The sequence below is a fragment of the Budorcas taxicolor genome, chromosome 8, assembly GCF_023091745.1.
Source record: "Budorcas taxicolor isolate Tak-1 chromosome 8, Takin1.1, whole genome shotgun sequence".
Classification (NCBI taxonomy): Eukaryota; Metazoa; Chordata; class Mammalia; order Artiodactyla; family Bovidae; genus Budorcas; species Budorcas taxicolor.
This window is the reverse complement of record NC_068917.1, coordinates 48,948,510-48,969,954: the sequence shown is the minus strand read 5'-3', so window position 1 is coordinate 48,969,954 and position 21,445 is coordinate 48,948,510. Positions and strand designations below refer to the sequence as shown.

The 21,445-nt window shown below is 40.1% G+C and overlaps 1 protein-coding gene across 1 annotated transcript in view; it reads right to left on the bottom strand.

The window, feature by feature from the left end:
- CFAP95 (cilia and flagella associated protein 95) overlaps nucleotides 1-20,526 on the bottom strand; it is an 89,010-nt gene extending 68,484 nt beyond the window's left edge. Inside the window, exon 1 of the mRNA XM_052645354.1 lies at nucleotides 20,375-20,526. Within this exon, the coding sequence (XP_052501314.1) occupies nucleotides 20,375-20,526 (152 nt within the window). The remainder of the gene's footprint in view (nucleotides 1-20,374) is intronic.
- Between the last annotated feature and the right edge of the window lie 919 nt (nucleotides 20,527-21,445).

Genomic DNA, 21,445 nt, shown 5'->3' with positions numbered 1-21,445 from the left:
TTGATTAATTGAATTTCTTACATTTTGTTCCTGTCACCTTAATATAAACGCTGAATGCAAAGGCTTTCAAACATGTCCATAAAAATAAAGAGCATCCCAGCTCACTCAACAAAAATGCACATAAAAAAGGAGTGATTATGCATATAGAGATGCTAGTTCTTGTCAACAAAAACTTGTCTCCAGAGGAATTATAAATCTGCATGCTGAATGGGAAAAGTCTCAGCATACATATGCATAACACTGATTGCAAAGGGCGTGTGAACCTGAACAATATCTGACAATGAAAATCCGAGCTGAATTCTGGTTTCTGGTTACTTGACAAGAAACACATTTTCTTCGTGAATTTCAAAGATGTTAAAAATGTTGACTCCAGATGGGAGAATATATTAATTTTACATTTTAGAACTATTAATGTAGTTCACAACTACTCTGTCAGCTATTGTATTTCTGATGTAAATCTGAGCCAAGCTTTTCTATTAGGTTTTATAATCAACTGCTATCTAGGACTTTACAAGAAAATTACCCTAGAGACTCAGCTATATTTCCTGGCACATTAGAAGCATTAAAACTAGTAGAATCACAGACTACAAAGAAATGTTTGCCAATCCTCTTCAAAGATTTCAGAGGCAAGTGATTTATATGCCAAGGTAGTGCTATTTTGTGACACATTTCTCAAACTGACAAATGAAGACTTTTAGACATATTTGCAAGAGTCATAAAGAAAATTTTATGTCCTTGGGAGAAATGGTGACATTTAGGACTTATGAAGAGAGACTTTGTTTTTCAATGTGTCTCATACTCTGTGTGATTTGTGTATTTATAACTATGAAGCCACAGAATTTGAAACCTAAAAACTGCACTAAAAAGAAAAATATTTGATGGAGACAGATAAGTGAGGTCATTTTCCTCACTCAGCATATATTGAATGGCATGTAAATAAGACCCATCATTATTGTGAAATTTTTAATAAGAAATTTTAGAAACAGGAAGCCCCATGGAGAATATAGGAAGTAAACAAAAGGAATACAGCATGGGAGACTGTCTATCTTAACAGTTGAAATGTTAAATGTTGTCAGTATAATTAACTGCCAAACATATTGTTGTAGCCACGCGTTCTGGGAAACAAACTCACTCAGAAGGACAATGCAGATAGTGGAGTGAAGTTTATTACACTGACAGGCCCAAGACAGAGTCTCCACTTAGCCAAGGATCCCAAACAGTTTTTGTGAAAACCTTATATACCCTAAGTGTACGTGCTCAAAATCACCTCCCCAAATTCTCTGAAACTAGTCTAAACAAAGGAAAAGAAAGATACAATCAAAGTTAACTTATGATTCGTATGCCTTAAACCTGTGATTCATATGTCTTAAGCCTAGGTAGTTAACAGTGGACAATTATCAATAGGCCTGTGGTCATACCCCAACAAGCATAATAGAATTCATGATTCTATTCAGTTACACAGATAATTAGGGTATTCTTTTAGGCGAGGGAGAGTCTAGGTACAAGCCCTAGAGCTCCTCCATTCAGGGGGTCTGGTTTTCCAGTAGGTATGTTGTTTCCATGGATCCTGAGCATATAGCTCAAAGTCCACAGTCCAGCCCAAGATGGAGTCCTGCTTTCAAGATGGAGCTTGTTCTGTTTCCTCCTTCAATATGACTTTGAAAAGAGCTGGAGGAACATGGATTAAATGGAGTGACACTATAATTGATTATCCCACCTGGGACACTGTTAGAGGGAAATCAGGTACTAAGTACACTGAGAGTGGTGAAAACCAGCATTGTCCTGGTCAATTAGGATTGGGACATTTTGTTAACCAATGTTTTTTGACTACTGAATCTCAATTATCTTCAGATTCAAAGATACTTCTTACGGTTCCTTTGATCTCCCCTCCAGAAACAGCTTATGTTGTCTGGCCAAAGACACTTAGGGTGGTAGAATAGTAAGACTAAAAAGAGACGGAGTCTTTAAGGTGTGTTATATATTGGTAATTACTGTTATCCAAAGAACACTTTGATAGTATACTGGCATGAATGGCATGAAGACTAATTTGGCCCCTGCAAACTAGAAACAAATGCTTGATTACCTGCATAAACTCCTATCCCTACAGTCTTAATATTACTGGCTTAGATAACTTGAATTAATTACTGTATAGTAGCATAAAATGGAGTTTCCCAGATGACGCTGATGGTAAAGAATCTGCCCGCCAGTGCAGGAGACACAAGAGACACGGCTCAATATCTGGGTTTGGAAGAGCCCATGGAGGCAAGCGTGAAACCCTCTCCATAATTCTGGCAGGGAGAATCCCTTGGATAGAGGAGACTGGCGGGCTACAGTCCATAAGGTCACAGAGTCTGACACAACTGAAGTGACTGAGCATGAACATGCAACATGAAATGATTATATTATGTGAGCTTAAGGACCATTTTAATGCACATTTCTACGAATCCATGAGCAAAGTATATTGAGTAGATAATACAAGGTTCTTTCATTTCAAAGCAGTTCATTCTATTAATATTTAAACAAATGAAAAAGCCTTTCTTCATAAACAGTATCTGCAGCTAAAACAGTCTTTCATTATGAACATAGCTACACAGTTCAGTTCAGTTCAGTCACTTAGTCGTGTCCAACTCTTTGCAACACCATGAACCGCAGCACTCCAGGCCTCCCTGTCCATCAACAACTCCTGGAGTCCACTCAAACCCATGTCCATTGAGTCGATGATGCCATCCAACCATGTCATCTTCTGTCGTCCCCTTCTCCTCCTACCCTCAATCTTTCCCAGCATCAAGGTCTTTTCAAATGAGTCAGCTCTCTGCATCAGGTGGCCAAAGTATTGGAGTTTCAGCTTCAACATCAGTCCCTCCAATGAACACCAGGACTGATCTTATTTAGAATGGACTGGTTGGATCTCCTTGCAGTCCAAGGGACTCTCAAGAGTCTTCTCCAACACCACAGTTCAAAAGCATCAATTCTTTGGCACTCAGCTTTCTTTATAGCCCAATTCTCACATTCATACATGACTACTGGAAAAACCATAGCTTTGACTAGACAGACCTTTGTTGGCAAAGTAATGTTTCTGCTTTTTAATATGCTGTCTAGGTTGATCATGACTTTCCTTCCAAGAAGTAAGCGTCTATTAATTTCATGGCTGCAATCACCATCTGCAGTGATTTTGGAGCCCAGAAAAATAAAGTCAGCCACTGTTTCCACTGTTTCCCCATCTATTTGCCATGAAATGATGGGACCGGATGCCATGATCTTAGTTTTCTGAATGTTGAGCTTTCAGCCAACTTTTTCACTCTCCTCTTTCACTTGCATCAAGAGGCTCTTTAGTTCTTCTTCACTTTCTGCCATAAGGGTGGTGTCATCTGCATATCTGAGGTTATTGATCTTTCTCCCTGCAATCCTGATTCCAGCTTGTGCTTCCTCCAGCCCAGCGTTTCTCATGATGTACTCTGCATAGAAGTTAAATAAGCAGGGTGACAATATACAGTCTTGACGTAATCCTTTTTCTATTTTGGAACCAGTCTGTTGTTCCATGTCCAGTTCTAACTGTTGCTTCTTGACCTGTATACAGGTTACTCAAGAGGCAGGTCAGGTGGTCTGGTATTCCCATCTCTTGAAGAATTTTCCACAGTTTATTATGATCCACACAGTCAAAGGCTTTGGCATAGTCAATAAAGCAGAAGTAGATGTTTTTCTGGAACTCTTGCATTTTCAATGGTCCAGCAAATGTTGGCAATTTGATCTCTGATTCTTCTGCCTTTTCTAAAACAAGCTGGAACATCTGGAAGTTCACAGTTCACGTATTGCTGAAGCCTGGCTTGGAGAATTTTGAGCATTACTTTACTAGCATGTGAGATGAGTGCAATTGTGCGGTAGTTTGAGCATTCTTTGGCATTGCCTTTCTTAGGGATTGGAATGAAAACTGACATTTTCCCGTCCTGTGGCCACTGATGAGTTTTCCAGAATTGCTGACATATTGACTGCAGCACTTTCACAGCATCATTAGCTACACAAATGAACATTTTTTCCATTTCTTCCTAAAAATCATTCAAAAGCAGCAAAGGAAATGGAAAACTTAAAAGAAAACTAATTTATGGCAAAGTTATAATCCCTAGATTACATCATGTATAAGGGCTACTTTAAGCAGCCAAGATCCAGTTGAAGACAAGTGGAAGAAGCAGAGATAGAGCTGATAATCTCAGTAGAGAGACTGCAGAGAAGCAAGAACTCTCAGATCACCAGCCAGACTACATTCTCATAGTTTTGCAGATAAACTCTTTCACCAAAAACAATGGAAAATGCTAGATCAATATATATATACACATATGTGTGTGTGTGTGTATGTGTGTGTGTGTGTGTATTTTAAATTCCAACACATTGAAAGTATGTAAGAGCTGATAATCCAGTGGGGAATTTAAAGGCCAATTTTTGGATGAAAGCCTGTAACCAAAGGGATAAATAGAATTTTAAAACACCAAACCTGCTGATGCCCTTGGGACATTTGCTAATATGCACAGGGGCAATGGCTTCAGGGCTGGAGGTACTAAAGTCTAGCCCTGGAGCCCATCTAGGATGGGAGTTTTACAAGGAAGTCTTCCATATGTGACAGATATTATGCCTGCCAATACAATTTCTCCTTTTTACTGTAAGTATAAGCGATTAAAATTCCCAGCTCCTTTGCAGTTAGTGAGGTTCATTTGACTAGCTCTGGCCAATAAAAAAAAAGAGCAGAAATGATACATTTAATTTCTCCCATAGAATTGTCAAATCTTTTTTTCCCTGCCAAAGCAAAAGACTTTCTAGATGATGGCACCTCAATCAGCCTGAATCCCAGAGGATCTCTGTGGAGGAATGCCGAAACTACGCCAGAAACCTAAAGAAACTTTTGTGTGAGTAGGAAATACACCTTTATGTGTCAAACCACTGAGATTTTAGGAGCTGTATGTTATCACTGGAATGCAAAACTAGGAAGTCAAGAAACACCTGGAGTAACAGGCAAATTTGGACTTGGAGTACAGAATGAAGCAGGGCAAAGGCTAAAAGAGATTTGCCAAGAGAACACACTGGTCATAGCAAACACCCTCTTCCAACAACACAAGAGAAGACTCTAGCCATGGACATCACCAGATGGTCAATGCTGAAATCAGACTGATTATATTCTTTGCAGCCAAAGATGGAGAAGCTCTATACAGTCAGCAAAAACAAGACCGGGAGCTGACTGTGGTGCAGATCATGAACTCCTTGTTGTCAAGTTCAGACTTAAAATGAAGAAAGTAGATAAAATCACTAGACCATTCACATATGACCTAAATCAAATCCCTTATGATTATATAGTGGAAGTGACAAATAGATTTAAAGGATTAGATTTGATAGAGTGCCTGAAGAACTATGGACAGAGGTTCCTGACATTTTACAGGAGGCAGGGATTAAGACCATCCCCAAGAAAAAGAAATGCAAAAGGCAAAATAGCTGTCTGAGGAGGCCTTACAAATAGCTGTGAAAAGAAGGGACATGAAAAGCAAAGGAGAAAAGGAAAGATATACCCATTTGAATGAAGAGGTCCAAAGAATAGCAAGGAGAAATAAGAAAGCCTTCCTCGGTGACCAATGCAAAGAAACAGAGGAAAACAACAGAATGGGAAAGACTAGAGATCTCTTCAAGAAAATTAGAGATACCAAGGGAACATTTCATGCAAAGATGGGCTCAATAAAGGACAGAAATGGTATGGACCTAACAGAAGCAGAAGATATTAAGAAGAGGTGGCAAGAATACACAGAAGAACTGTACAAAAAAGATCTTCATGACCCAGATAACCATGAAGGTGTGGTCACTCATCTAGATCCACACATGCTGGAATGCAAAGCCAAGCAGGCCTGAGGATGCATCGCTACAAACACAGCTAGTGGAGATGATGGAATTCCAATTAAACTGCTTCAAATCCTGAAAGATAATGATGTTAAAGTGTTGCAGTCAATATGCCAACAACTTTGGAAAACTCAGCAGTGGCCACAGGACTGAAAAAGGTCAGTTTTCATTCAAATCACAAAGAAAGGCAATGCCAAAGAATGCTCAAACTACCATACAGTTGCACTCATCTCACACTCTAGCAAAGAAACGCTCAAAAATTCTCCAAGCCAGGCTTCAACAGTACATGAATCATGAACTTCCAGATGTTCAAGCTGGATTTAGAGATGGCAGAGGAACCAGAGATCAAATTGCCAACATCCACTGGATCATCAAAAAAGCAAGAGAGTCCCAGAACAGCATCTACTTCTGCTTTATTGACTATGCCAAAGCCTTTGACTGTGTGGATCACAACAAACTCTGGAAAATTCTTCAAGAGATGGGAATGTCAGACCACCTGACCTTCCTCCTGAGAAATCTGTATGCAGGTCAAGAAGCATCAGTTAGAACTGGACATGGAACAACAGACTGGTTCCAAATTGGGAAAGGAATACAACAAGGCTGTATATTGTCACCCTGCTTATTTAACTTATATGCAGAATACATCATGTGAAATGCTGGGCTGGATGAAGCACAAGCTGGAATCAAGATTGCCGGGAGAAATATCAATAACCTCAAATACACAGATGATACCACCCTTATGGCATAAAGTGAAGAGGAACTAAAGAGCCTCTTGATGCAAGTGAAAGAGGAGAGTGAAAAAGTTGGCTGAAAGCTCAGCATTCAGAAAACTAAGAGCATGGCATCTGGTCCTGTCTCTTCATGGCAAATAGATGGAGAAACAATGGAAACAGTGACAGACTGTTTTCAGGGGCTGCAAAATCACTGCTGATGGTGACTGCAGCCATGAAATTAAAAGTGATTAATTAGTCAAAGCTATGGTTTTTCCAGTAGTCATGTATGGATGTGAGAGTTGGACAATAAAGCTGAGCGCTGAAGAATTGATGCTTTTGAACTATGGTGTTGGAGAAGACTCTTGAGAGCCTCTTGAAATACAAGGAGATCCAACCAGTCCATCCTAAAGGAAATCAGTCCTGAACATTCATTGGAAGGACTGATGCTGAAGCTGAAACTCCAGTACTTTACCCACCTGATGTGAACGGCTGACTCATTTGAAAAGACCCTGATGCTGGGAAAGATTGAGGGTAGGAGGAGAAGGGAATGAGAGAGGATGAGATGGTTGGATGGCATCACCGACTCAATCCACATGAGTTTGGGGAAGCCTCGGGAGTTGGTGATGGACAGGGAGGCCTGGCGTGCTGCAGTCCATGGGGTCGCAAAGAGTCTGACATGACTGAGCAACTGAAGAGAACTGAATATATTGATGATTTCCTACATTAGCTATTATTTTGACTTTAAACTTCCCCACTCACCCACCCAACTGGCACCCACACATGCAGTTTTCAAAAATTAACCTTAGGGACTTCCCTGGTGGTCCAGTGGTTAAGAATCTGCCTGCCGATGCAAGTGACATGGGTTTGATCCGTAGTCCAGGAAGATCACACACACTGTGAAGCAACTAAGCCAGTGTGCCACTACTACTGAGCCATCTCACTAGAGCCCAGGAGCTGCAACTACTGAAGCCCATGTGCCTAAAGCCCATGCTTCACAACAAGAGGAACCAGTACAATGAGAAGCTTGAGAATCTCAACAAAGAGTAGCCCCTGCTCCTCACAACTAGAGTAAGCCTGCACATAGCAATAAAGCAATAAAGACCCAGCAGAGCCAAAGATAAATTTTTTAAAAACTGAATCTTTAAAAAATAATTTTAAAAAAATTGACCTTAGGTATCACAGACAGAAGATAAAAATCTTGTGTAGAGATTTGGTGAACAAAAGATTTTGTGGTGTTTTGAAAAATTTCTGAATAAATTTGGGTATTGCTGCTTTTAATAGACACATCTTCTATTACTGTTTATAATATTTAATTTTGAAATACAATTACATTTTAAGTGATATTAGTCACACTAAGTATTTTATTTTGATCACACTAAGTTTTGATGCATTAACAAAGGTAATTATTCATAGAAAAATTATGTTTATTTGTTGAGACGTTAAATCCTCAATCAGATAGTTCCAGGTTCAACCAAATGGAAGAATTAATATAATTTCATTTATTTATTGCAAAGAATTTATCTTCCTTTTATAGAAAGTGGTAGGAACAATATTTTGAATTTAAAATTTATGAATCATTTGTCACAATTTTTAGAACACTTAGGAAAACACTGAGCTGTTCAGCCAGGACCCAGAAGCATGAAATGAGCTTTTGAAAACAAAAAGCAAAATACCAAATAACCCTTACCCCCTCAAAAAAAAAAGTTTTTTTCTAAATAAAGCAATGGCACCCCACTCCAGTACTCTTGCCTGGAAAATCCGATGGATGGAGGAGCCTGATGGGCTCCATGGGGTCGCTGAGGGTCGGACACGACTGAGCGACTTCACTTTCACTTTTCACTTTCGTGCATTGGAGAAGGAAATGGCAACCCACTCCAGTGTTCTTGCCTGGAGAATCCCAGGGACCGGGGAGCCTGGTGGGCTGCCGTCTAGGGGGTCGCACAGAGTCAGACACAATTTAAGTGACTTAGCAGCAAATAAAGAGATCTCTTATGAATGGCATCAACTGGGTTTCAGATCTGACAGTGAATAAGACATTCTCCCTGCCCTTAGGAGGTCAAGATTACTGTGAGACAGTAATAAGACTTATAATAAATCACATTACCCTCAGAGCAGTCTTGCTGGGCAATTACTACGTACTGTAATACTTGCTAGGACTGGAGTAAGCAGAGTGATCTGGAGACATCTAAGAGGAGCACTTAGGCCTATTGGACCAGGGAAAGTTTTCTAGAGCAGGTTGTCCTAACTCCTAGGATTCACATGGATAACTAAAGATAGCCCATTAGTTTTAGTTTTCAAAGTGAAGGAATTACTTGTCCTTCCCCTACAGTGTTTGAAAATATGTGTACATTTGTATATCAGTTAATTTCAGTTGCTCAGTTGTGTCCAACTCTGCGACCCCATAGACTGCAGCACGCCAGGCTTCCCTGTCCATTACCGACACTCAGAGCTTGCTCACTCATGTCCACTGAGTCGGTGATGCCAGCCAACCATCTCGTTCTCTGTCATCCCCTTCTCCTCCTGCCTTCAATATTTTCCAGCATCAGGGTCTTTTCAAATGAGTCAGTTCTTCGGATCACGTGGCCAAAGTATTGGAGTTTCAGCTTCAGCATCAGTCCTTCCAATGAATGTTCAGGACTGATTTCCTTTAGGATGGACTGGTTGGATCTCCTTGTATTTCAAGAGGCTCTCAAGAGTCTTCTCCAACACCATAGTTCAAAAGCATCAATTCTTCAGCGCTCAGCTTTATTGTCCAACTCTCACATCCATACATGACTACTGGAAAAACTATAGCTTTGACTAATTAATCACTTTTAATTTCATGGCTGCAGTCACCATCAGCAGTGATTTTGCAGCCCCTGAAAACAGTCTGTCACTGTTTCCATTGTTTCTCCATCTATTTGCCACGAAGTGACAGGACCAGATGCCATGCTCTTAGTTTTCTGAATGCTGAGCTTTCAGCCAACTTTTTCACTCTCCTCTTTCACTTGCATCAAGAGGCTCTTTAGTTCCTCTTCACTTTATGCCATAAGGGTGGTGTCATCTGTGTATTTGAGGTTATTGATATTTCTCCCGGCAATCTTGATTCCAGCTTGTGCTTCATCCAGCCCAGCATTTCACATGATGTATTCTGCATGTAAGTTAAATAAGCAGGGTGACAATATACAGCCTTGTTGTATTCCTTTCCCAATTTGGAACCAGTCCGTTGTTCCATGTCCAGTTCTAACTGATGCTTCTTGACCTGCATACAGATTTCTCAGGAGGAAGGTCAGGTGGTCTGACATTCCCATCTCTTGAAGAATTTTCCAGAGTTTGTTGTGATCCACACAGTCAAAGGCTTTGGCATAGTCAATAAAGCAGAAGTAGATGCTGTTCTGGGACTTTCTTGCTATTTTGATGATCCAGTGGATGTTGGCAATTTGATCTCTGGTTCCTCTGCCATCTCTAAATCCAGCTTGAACATCTGGAAGTTCATGATTCATGTACTGTTGAAGCCTGGCTTGGAGAATTTTTGAGCGTTTCTTTGCTAGAGTGTGAGATGAGTGCAACTGTGTGGTAGTTTGAGCATTCTTTGGCATTGCCTTTCTTTGGGATTTGAATGAAAACTGACCTTTTTCAGTCCTGTGGCCACTGCTGAGTTTTCCAAAGTTGTTGGCATATTGAGTGCAGCACTTCCACAGCATCATTTTTTAGGATTTGAAATAGCTCAACTGAAATCCCATCACTTCCATTAACATCAATATATTAATGGATTATATTTTAAACTTGTGTTATAAATTTGGGTATTTGGGATTTAGAATTCATTCTCCACTGCAGTAACTTTCTATAGGATATAGTATTATATCATATAAATATCTACAAAATAGGATGGGACACAGCAGATATCTATGGGATTATTGGGCTTCCCTGGTGGCTCAGATAGTAGAGAATCTGCTTGCAATGCAGGAGACTCAGGTTTGACTCAGATCTGTGGGGGAAGATCCTCTGGAGAGGGGAATGGCTACCTACTACAGTATTTTTCTCTGGAGAAAACCAGGGACGGAGGAGCTTGGTAGGCCACAGTCCATGGGGTCAGCCTAGCACTCCTTCTTTCTCCTGGGAATGTCCATTGTGCCCTATGGCTATTGGTGAGCTGCCATTTTCTACCTAACCTTGACCAGTCAGATGACCCCAAACAGATACTTGGCCCAGTAATGGACATCTGACCTGAAATTTTAAAATTCAGAGCTTAAACTATCTTAAAACCAACTTTTTCGTTGGTTGAATATCTAAGTTATAAGTTACAGAACCATAGCGGCCATGTTTCCCATAGTCTTCAGTGATAAAATGAGGGTAAACAAAGAGGAGGAGAGAGGAGAAGTGAAGCAAGACCTGGAGGCAGTAGCATCCCTTACACCTGTTTTTCCTGAGGTTGAGCTGCATCCCTGCACTTCTTCTTATCTAGTGATCAATCATTCTATGAATATCATGACCTAATTCATTTCTTTCCTTCCTTATGCTAGTGCAAGCTGAGTATTTGTGAACTGCAGTCTGATCAGTACACACGGAAAATAGTACTGATGAGGTGGCTTCTCAGGCCAACTTAGAGAAGTTTATCAAACAGTGCTCATTCTAGTCCTATTGAAAACCTTGAGCCCTGAGCCTGGGTATCTTGGGGTCCATAAGATTGAACCTCTCCTTATCAAAATATCACTAAGCCCCACCTTCTTCTTACCTCCTCCTTCACACCCTATACATCCTTACCTAGAAAAGGACCATCATTAAGGGAAAGAAAGCTGGTGAAAAAGCACATGTGACTCTCTGTGAGGAAGAGTGCAGTAGCATTATGACAAGGCTCTGGTGACTCCTGTAGCCCAGGAGAGAGATGGTCCCAAGAACAGGAGGGAGTTGGCTCTGGCAGAGGTACTTGTATACAGCAATGATCTTTTCTAATCCAAGTACACCCATATGAGGAAATGCCTGTCCTATAATATCTGCCCTACAGGTCAAGGGTTCATCTTGCAAGTAAAACTGTTTTATTTTGGCCATCAGATAAATTAAGCAAAACCTCACACAAAGGTCAAGGTACAATTTTATAACCACTGGTTTTCAGAAAATAAATTTGGTTGGGATTTCACAAAGAGAGAATAGCACTGAAAGAAAAATACAGTCAGGACAAAAAGATGCACAATGTCCTGCATCATTCTGAAAAATAGAAAATAAGATGTTTCCCTCCCCAGAACTACTACATTCAAAAGCATTTGTGGGCATGTGCGTATGTTGAGGAATAAGAATGTAGCACTAAGATTAAAAATAACCATCGTGTAGGACCGACCATTATAGAACACAGAGAAGAATGAAAGGGTGGTTAAACTAAATGAATGTGAATAGCATCATCCTTTTTATCCAACATAAACTGGCAATTAAAAAGATATTTTAAAAAGATCCATAATAAACCATGAAGAATGACTCAGACTATGAAAGAGATGAAGTATTGTGTTTAAATTCTGATCATTTAGAGAATGTTTGCTCCAAGGGAAAAGCTGTAGAAAGCGATATCAAAACTTTTACTTTATTCTTACTATGAAAATAATACACATTCATTATGGAAAATGTAAAAGTGGCAAATAGGAAAAAAGAAAAGGACAAATAATCCATAAATCCACCATCCAGTAATAAAATATCTTGTGTTGCATAATAAATATCTTTCAGCCTCTTTCCAATGCATATAGACATATATTTTTAACAAAAGAATTTATTACATGCTGTTTCTTTTTTTTACTTGAAATGAGATTATATTTTCAAATATTACCCTTTACATTTTTCTTTGCTTAACTCTTTAGTCTTCATTCTAGTAAATCAGAGGCATCCACATTTGCACTGGGAAGATCTACGACTGTTCCGGATATTAAGAAAAATAAAGTGTTGATGATTAACTTCTGAATAACAATAAATTCCTTTAGTCCTGCTGCTGCTGCTGTTTAGTCGCAAAATTGTGTCCAGCTCTTTTTGATTCCATGGACTATAGCCCGCCAGGCTCCTCTGTACATGGGTTTTCCCAGGCAAGAACACTGGAGTGGGTTGCCATTCCCTTCTCCAGAGGATTTTCCAAACCCAGGGATCGAACCTGCATCTCCTGTTTGGCAGGCAGATTCTTTACCACTGAGCCACCTGGGAAGCCCTCTTTAGTCCTGGGTCAGATGGTTTTATTGAAAGTGAGGAGCTGTTAAGAAATAAAAGGGCTAAATTTCTTAAACTTTGAAAGTCAGTGGGCCAGCTACAGGACCACTATGTTCTGGGATGAGGTACCCCTACCACAGTGCTACTGCCAACCTAAGTCAGGGGACAGGGGAGGATGAGCTGACATGGGGATCTATAGTGCTAAGGAGAGCCAAAATGGAAATGAGTCTGTAAGCAGACCCTTCAGGTCTTCAACGAACCGAGTGGATTAGTCAAAAATTCACCAATAGCTAGGACAGAAGTTGGATAAAGGATGAAGTGAGCAAGAACAAGGACCCACATGTAGATCTGGGAGACTCACTACCCCATCACCAAAATACCATATAACTTCAGTCCCTCATGCACACACAGATCACACCAGGAAAAGGAGAGGGTGGAGGAGGTAGGACTCAGAAGATTGGGCACTGTTCTGAAAGAGACTATTTTAATCTAAAACAAACTGTTTGTTTAAACTCAGAGATAGAGAAATCCTTTAATTGGCATGTTTGAATTTTTCTCTAGTAACCAACAGTTGAAAAACCTTGAGGATCAGTTTAAGAAAACAAATTTTATATATGTATCTGTTTACATGAAAATTTCTAATTCTGCTACCAACTAGATAGTAAATATATTTCCACGTCATTGATCTACTATCAGTTCAGTTCAGTTCAGTCGTTCAGTCGTGTCCGACTCTTTGCGACACCATGAATCGCAGCATGCCAGGCCTCCCTGTCCATCACCAACTCCCGGAGTTCACCCAGACTCACGTCCATCGAGTCAGTGATGCCATCCAGCCATCTCATCCTCTGTCATCCCCTTCTCCTCCTGCCCCCAATCCCTCCCAGCATCAGTCTTTTCCAATGAGTTAACTCTTTGCATGAGTTGGCCAGAGTATTGGAGTTTCAGCTTTAGCATCATTCCTTCCAAAGAACACCCAGGACTGGTCTCCTTAAGAATGGACTGGTTGGCTCTCCTTGCAGTCCAAGGGACTCTCAAGAGGCTCCTCCAACACCACAGTTCAAAAGCATCAATTCTTCGGCGCTCGGCTTTCTTCACAGTCCAACTCTCACATCCATACGTGACCACAGGAAAAACCGTAGCCTTGACTAGCTGGACCTTTGTTGGCAAAGTAATATCTCTGCTTTTGAATATGCTATCTAGGTTGGTCATAACTTTCCTTCCAAGGAGTAAGTGTCTTTTAATTTCATGGCTGCAGTCACCATCTGCAGTGATTTTGGAGCCCCCCAAAATAAAGTCTGACACTGTTTCCACTGTTTCCCCATCTATACTATCACATCATCTTAAACAGTCACACACTATTATAACTTGAAATGTTTTTTAAAGCCCGAGTTAAGGCACAACTACTGAGCTTGTGCACTCTAGAATCTGTGCCCTACAAGAGAAGCCCATGTATTGCAACTAGAGATGTCCTTGCACCACCACAAGAGAAGGCCTGCACCCTGCAATGAAGACCCAGCGCAGTCAAATTTTTTTTTTAAGTATGAGTTAAGAAATTAGAATGCCTCTTTAAAATGTGATTATCATTTGTCCCTATACTAACTAAAAATTTCCTAAGTACCCATTATTCATGTACCTGTCATTAACAGTACACTCCTGGTAATTCGTGTACTACATCTAGGAAGAGTACATGTTTAGCTCCCATTTTTAAATTCTTTACCATTCTAATGAAAGCCTAATGTTTTATAATCCTCTAATCTTACCTCTACGGAAGTGACCAAACACGCTTCAATGTCATCCTGCTGTATCAGGATCACGGCTGTGCACGTGCAGAAACACAGATGGACTTAGAGATTTATTATGCCAAACCAATTAAGTCAGGAAGACAAAGATTAAAACCACATACTATCACTTATATATGGAATCTAAAATAGGACACAAATGAACATTTCTATGAAACAGATTCACAGAGTACAGACTTGTGGTTGCCAAGGGGGAGGGCGCTGGGGGGAAAGAAGGATTGGGAATTTGGGATTAGCTAAATACAAACTATTATATACAAGATAGACAACCAACAAGGTCCTACTGTATAGCACAGGGAACTATATTCAATATCATGTAATAAATCATAATGGAAAAGAATTTGAAAAAAATATATATGTAAAACTGAGTCACTTTTCTGTACAGCAGAAATTAACACAATATTGTAAATCAACTATGTATAATTTAATTAAAAAAAATTTTAAGGGTCAGGACTGTGAAAATCAGCTCTGGATTTATTATGGATTTGCATTTTCCTATGGTCCTTTACCTTAGGGCCTTTTTAAAATATAAAATAGAGGCCCCCAGCCTGCAATGCCTTTTGTGTTTGTGTGTGTGTCCTTTCTATCTGCTCATTTGTTCACTTCTTTGATAAACATTATTTGAGCACCAACTGTGTTCTTATAATTTACCCTGAGGCTTGCTCTTCTCACTTCTCATTACTGACCAAAAAAGCTCTTTAAATTCACTTCTCTTTCCTCTCCATATAACCAAACATTTAAAATGCACAAAAGAAGAGTTAAAAGCTTTTGACTGAGGGTCTAAGTTGTTAAAGTAAAAGAACGGAGGCTTGCTGGAAGAGGAAGCATTTATGGATTTCAACAGAGGCAGGCTGCAATATGTGGTTACTAAAGAACTTTCTTTATTTTCTTTGCCTTTTTATCCTGAGTGTGTACCAGAGATGTGAGAAGATGGGATTGATGGATAGAGAAGATCTGTTTAACTCTAGCTTGGTCCTTAGCAGTGCAAAGGACTCTAAAGACTTCCAAGTTAGTCCACGAGAAAACTGCTGATTAAATGTAAGAAGAACATACAGCACATTAGAAAATTTATCTCTATTTTCTAATTATCATACTAATGATATCCTAGTGCCTTGAAACTGGATTCTCCTCTCAATGTGAAGTACCTTGAATTCATATGAACTCCTTGTTCAAACAGCACAATAGAATATAAGTCTGAAGAGCATCATAGAAAGTTCTTTAATTTCTTTCCCCTGCCCAAATGATTTTCTGTAAAAAATTTTAAAACTATAAAATTCCCTACCCTACAATTATCACCACATTTTAATTTTTCTTCCTTTCTCCCCTTTCTCTTTCTGTTTTCTTCCTATAATGGGGGTGGTGGGGCAGGAGAGTAAAATACCCTTTAATTTAGGACTCAGGCAGGAGAGAGAAGTAATTGAAATTACAAATATATAAAATTAACCTGAGTGAGTCCTTAAAACTCTTTAAATGTCACCATGGAGACCAGAGCATGAACTGTCTCCATGGAGACTTGAGTGAATTTTTTTGGCTCATCACTTACTGCTGCTGCTGCTGCTAAATTGCGTCAGTCCTGTCCAACTCCATGCGACCCCATAGATGGCAGCCCACCAGGCTCCTCCGTCCCCGGGATTCTCCAGGCAAGAACACTGGAGTGGGTTGCCATTTCCTTCTCCAATGCATGAAAGTGAAAAGTGAAAGCGAAGTCACTCAGTCACGACTGACTCTTCAGGACCCCATGGAATGTAGCCCACCAGGCTCCTCTGGCCATGGGATTCCCCAGGCAAGAGTACTGGAGTGGGTTGCCATTGCCTTCTCCCATCACTTATTACCATATGTCAATTTGGCCAAGGAAAAAGAGATAAGTATAATAAATAAATAAATAAGAAATAGCCTCACACTAGAGAATTTATTAAGGGCAAATCTAATTGTCCTGGTTCTTAGTATTTAATTATTCCAATGAGTGGGAAGATATCCCAAGAGGAAACTTCCCCTCAACTCATAATTTCCAATGGAAACATCTGATGATATAGGTCCATAAATGTTACAGGAATGAATAGAGAAAGATAATTTCTAGAAAAAATCTTTCTCTTCAGAAGCATCAAGGTATAATGCAAGTGATATGCCTCTCTATTCACCACTCCAACTGCAAGAAGACAAGGCTCCTATACAATTTCTTATCCAGTAATGGACCAGAAACACTTTTAACAACCATTCTGGGTATTTCAGCTTATCATGTCTATTATACACAACTGTTTTTAATGTGTAGTGAAGTCAAACAGACTTGCATTACATTCTGCATAAAAAGGAACACAGGAATCACTTAAATGTTTATTGAGAGGTACCTCAGAATTTCTCCCAGTTGGATTATATTTTGCAAACCTATAGGCACAGTCCCTTAGTTGATCAACTACTCAACTGAGAGGCCACCAAATGATTATTTTATTTTATGTTTTATTTTATGCCACACCATGAAACATGCAGAATCTTAGTTCCCTGACCAGGGATTAAACCTGTGGCCCCTGCAGTGGAAGCATGGAGTCTTAACCACTGAACCACTATTGACGTACCCTCAAATGGTATATTTTAGATAGTAGCTGTTCATCAATTAATCACTAACATAAGGTTAAAATTCAATAAAAGTCTTTTAAAAATTCAATAAAAGTTTTAATATATAACAAAATAAGTCAAAAGAAAGCAAACAGTGATGACCAGAATACACAAAAACAAAATGGTCAATGACACTTATTCATCTAGAAATTTATACAATTTGAACTTTATATAGTTTTTTTTTAGGAAAGATCTTGGTGAATGGATATGGAAGGAAAACAAGGATGCCAGCAGCACAGCCAGCTCAGAGAAATGCGAATGTTTCTCAGATTTGACAACTGATTCTCATTATTTGAGGCTGTTATGTTCTAAAGAGTCACAAACAATTAGAATATACTGAATCATTGTTCCTAGGGGAAATAGAGGATTAGGTTCCCATGAGCCTCAGGTCACATTTTCATCAACTAATCAATACATGACCCAGTTTTATGTGTGTCCCTGGTTTAAACACATCTTGTTTAATATATATTGTTGACTCACTAACATTGAAATTACAGCCAATAGCATTGTAACTCAAGTCCGAATGAAGTTTATATAACACACATACTTTCTTCATGAGGCACATAACGGCCTTCTTGCACTTAGGAACATTAGACAGCACTTCAGCACTATGTTTGGGGGCCACCTGAACAATAATATCACCAACAAAATTTACAAAAATGCAAAAAACATGGCACTAAGTAGACTGTGAAAAAAATACTTGTTTACAGGAAGAGGAGCTAAAACAAGAAGGCAGAGTATCTGACATCAACTGAGACTATGTGTGTGGGATGATTCAAATTTTTTGCCTCTCAGCACATGTCCATAAATGACCATGAAAGCACTGCAAGTAATGACTGGGGTTACATATAAATTTTTGCAAGGAATTTGCAAATACAGAATCTACAAGGAATGAGATCAACTGTATTTACCAACTAGAGAGAACCTCTTCTATTTCCCTCTGACACTGCTTCTTCCTATTACATTGCGCTAGTCTATTCTCTTTTGTGTACCTATAGAACCCCTATTCTTCCTTCTAAACCTTGCTCAGAAAACCATATGCACACTAACCACCCCCTCCTATTACATTTGCCTCTTACACTCATCTCTATTTTGCACAAATCTAATTATACTGAATTTATTGACATTCTACTTTATTGGCCAATGAAATTCATTGAGGTCAATGATCATGTCCTAATACATGTATATAATCTTTACTGTGTTTACCTGCTAGGCTATCTGTCAAAAGATGCTTCACATATAATACCTTGTTTAATCTTGTAATAATACTATCAACCCCATTTTACAGAGGCCTGGAACAGTCATGTCACTTACCATATCACAAGGTGCAGAACTGGTATTGAAACCTAAAATCCAAGCTTTTAATCATTATATTATGCTAAATAAATATTAGTTACTATGTATGATTGACTCCTTATATGCACAGGCATGGTATTAAATGCTTTATATAAATTATCTCATTGAACCACTTTATCCATCTCTGTATCTCCAACACATAGCAAAGTCCATGACATAAAAATATTTGTTGGGTTGAATTTATTTCTTCCTGCTCCCAAACCTTCTTTCTAAAACCAACAACATGAGAACTCTCTACAGTTCCAGCAGTGATCAGAATGACTTTCAGTTACACCACCCTTTTCTCCCACCAAGATCCTCATCCTCTTTCTCATACATATTTTTCTGTGTTTTGTTACTGATGTCTGTGATGACCACAAGCAAAATCTTCAAAGCAAAAGAGATACAGAAGGGAGCAGAAGCACTGTCCACTTGAAAAATGCCTTTCTCCTTAACAACAATTTCTGGCAGTGATTTACTTTATGACCTAAATCCTTATGGAGTAACAAAATCATGGAAGAGTTAAGTGTTTTGCCTGAGGCCTGTGGTGTAACACTTCTATGAGGCTAAAGAGGATTTTTCTACTTCCCAGTGTAGGTTTTGATTTCAAATTAATATAACCTGTCATAGTGAGTTCAAACAGTTGGTTTTAGGGATAAGAAGTAAAAGTAAGGGAGAAAGCTCATGGGAAAGGGAGTAGGCTATAAAAATTTGCAAAACAGAAACAACAGGAGTCACATACATTACATGAATGAAGGGATCAAGGAAAGTTTAGCCCTGGGCTAGAGTCAAAATTATTTTCTTTCAAAAGTGAAAGTATAAAGAGGACAAGATATGAAATTTCACTTCAGATCTTCCTCTTTACCAGAATATTCCAAATAATCCAGAAACAATAATTCTCAACAATACAGCCAGGAAAATTGACCCAAAGGACAGAATTCTAAATGCTCTAAAAGGCCTCATTTTTTCCTTCCAATTATATGTGTCATGTTTTTCTACTGGGCACTGTCATAGTTAATAAACAGCAGAATCTCTAAGTGAATTCCAAGCCCAAAACTTAATGCAGGGAAGTAAATGTTTCCTGAGGTCAGGCAAGAAGTCAAAATTACCAAAGAAAGGAGTAGACTCATCTTAAACAGTAGCCAGTGTTCAACTCCCCAGTACATTCATAGTTGCCAGAAAGAAAAAAATTCTTTGTTGCCTAGGCTTTCATCTTTTCAAAAGAAGACACAATCCTCTATTTCCATGTGAAATCTTCTGGTTTTAAATGTGGTGAATTAATTTAAAAGAAAAAATGTAAACACAATGCATGTCAAATAAAGTATGTTTGCTGGTTTACCCAGTGGGGGACACAGGGAATATTTTAGGGACCTCTTTCAAATCATTCATTGTGTTTCACTGCCCCCAAGAAATGGCAGTCCTGAGGCCATCCTCTGAACAGACATCTCCTCCTGTGTCTTGGTCTCCTAACAGACTCTGTCATGATTCCCTGGCCTCTGCAGATATCCTCCACCTCCACTCTCTGTGTGGGTGATCTGTGACCTCTGGCAGACAGGGTCTGGTGGCAGCAGGTCTCCGTGTGTGCTAGGGAGCTGCTCTGGGAGGCCTCTTCTACCTCTCGTCTGCCCTGCCCAAACTCTCAATCCTACACTCTCCATTTCTCCTTTGAAAATCTGTTTCCCTTTCTTTTCTCTCTTCTGATTTCTCTCTCTTGAATGATGTTTTTCTTTATCTGCTCTTCTTTTCCTCTTTTCTTATTCTTTTCTGTTTATTTCATGCTCTTCACCCTCGTCCTCTGTCTCTTACTCTCCTTTCCTCCTCCGTCCCCCATCCCTTCCCTTCTTCTCCATCTCCCAGCACCTAGGAACCCGAAGAGAGCTCGCTCACCAGGAATGCACCAATACTGGCTTCGAGTATTTCTTGTGATGGGAGCGGAGGGTTAGGGAGCCCTTGCGCTCCATTAAGTCCGTGGGTCCGAGTTCCAACAAGTATTGTCCATGGCTGCACCATTCCTGGCAGGAACTGTCAGAGCTATCCATGGCGGCCCTGATACAGACCTCGAAGGATTTCTCTCTGTACCTATCCTGTTCCCTGTGCTGACACAGTCCAAGATTCCGCGTCTCTCATCTCCTAAGCAACCTGGAGCGGGGTCAATGGAGGGGCGGGGTCAATGGAAGGGCGGGGCCAATAGAGAGGCTGCTGCAGCTGCTAAGTCGCGTCAGTCGTGTCCGAGTCTGTGCGACCCCATAGACGGCAGCCCACCAGGCTCCCCCGTCCCTGGGATTCTCCAGGCAACAACACTGGAGTGGGTTGCCGTTTCCTTCTCCAATGCGTGAAAGTGAAAAGTGAAAGTGAAGTCGCTCAGTCGTGTCCGACTCTTCGCGACCCCATGGACTGCAGCCTGCAGCCCACCAGGCTCCTCTGTCCATGGGATTTTCCAGGCAAGAGTACTGGAGTGGGGTGCCATTGCCTTCTCCACTCAAAAAGAAAGTCGCTCAGTCGTGTCCGACTCTTCGCGAGAGGCCTATCCCTGTAACTTAACAGCCCTGGTTTCCTAGACAGTGTACGCAATTACTGATTAGGAATAAACTGCACTCCCCAGAGTGCAGTGAGAGGAGTGAGCAGGCTACCCACAGCTTGGGAGGGACAACTGCATCCTGGGATATGTAGTTTCACCCGCCTAACAGCCTACGCCTTTGAGTGCACGGAGTTAAGCAAGAGCGCTGGGTCAGTTAAGGCCTAAGTGGACCTGAGCCCCAGGCCGGTCTGTTCTGACTGTCCTTGGGGAAGTTTCTCTTTACCATTCATCATCTGTTGCCACCACACCTTCTGCTTACAAGTTACATAAATTTGACTAAAAGGAGCTAGAGAACACCCCTCAAACCATAAAATATGTCTTTTCCGTACAACTTTTCTGAGAAAGAACCTTAGGCTTCAATACATTCCAGAAGTTTCTTG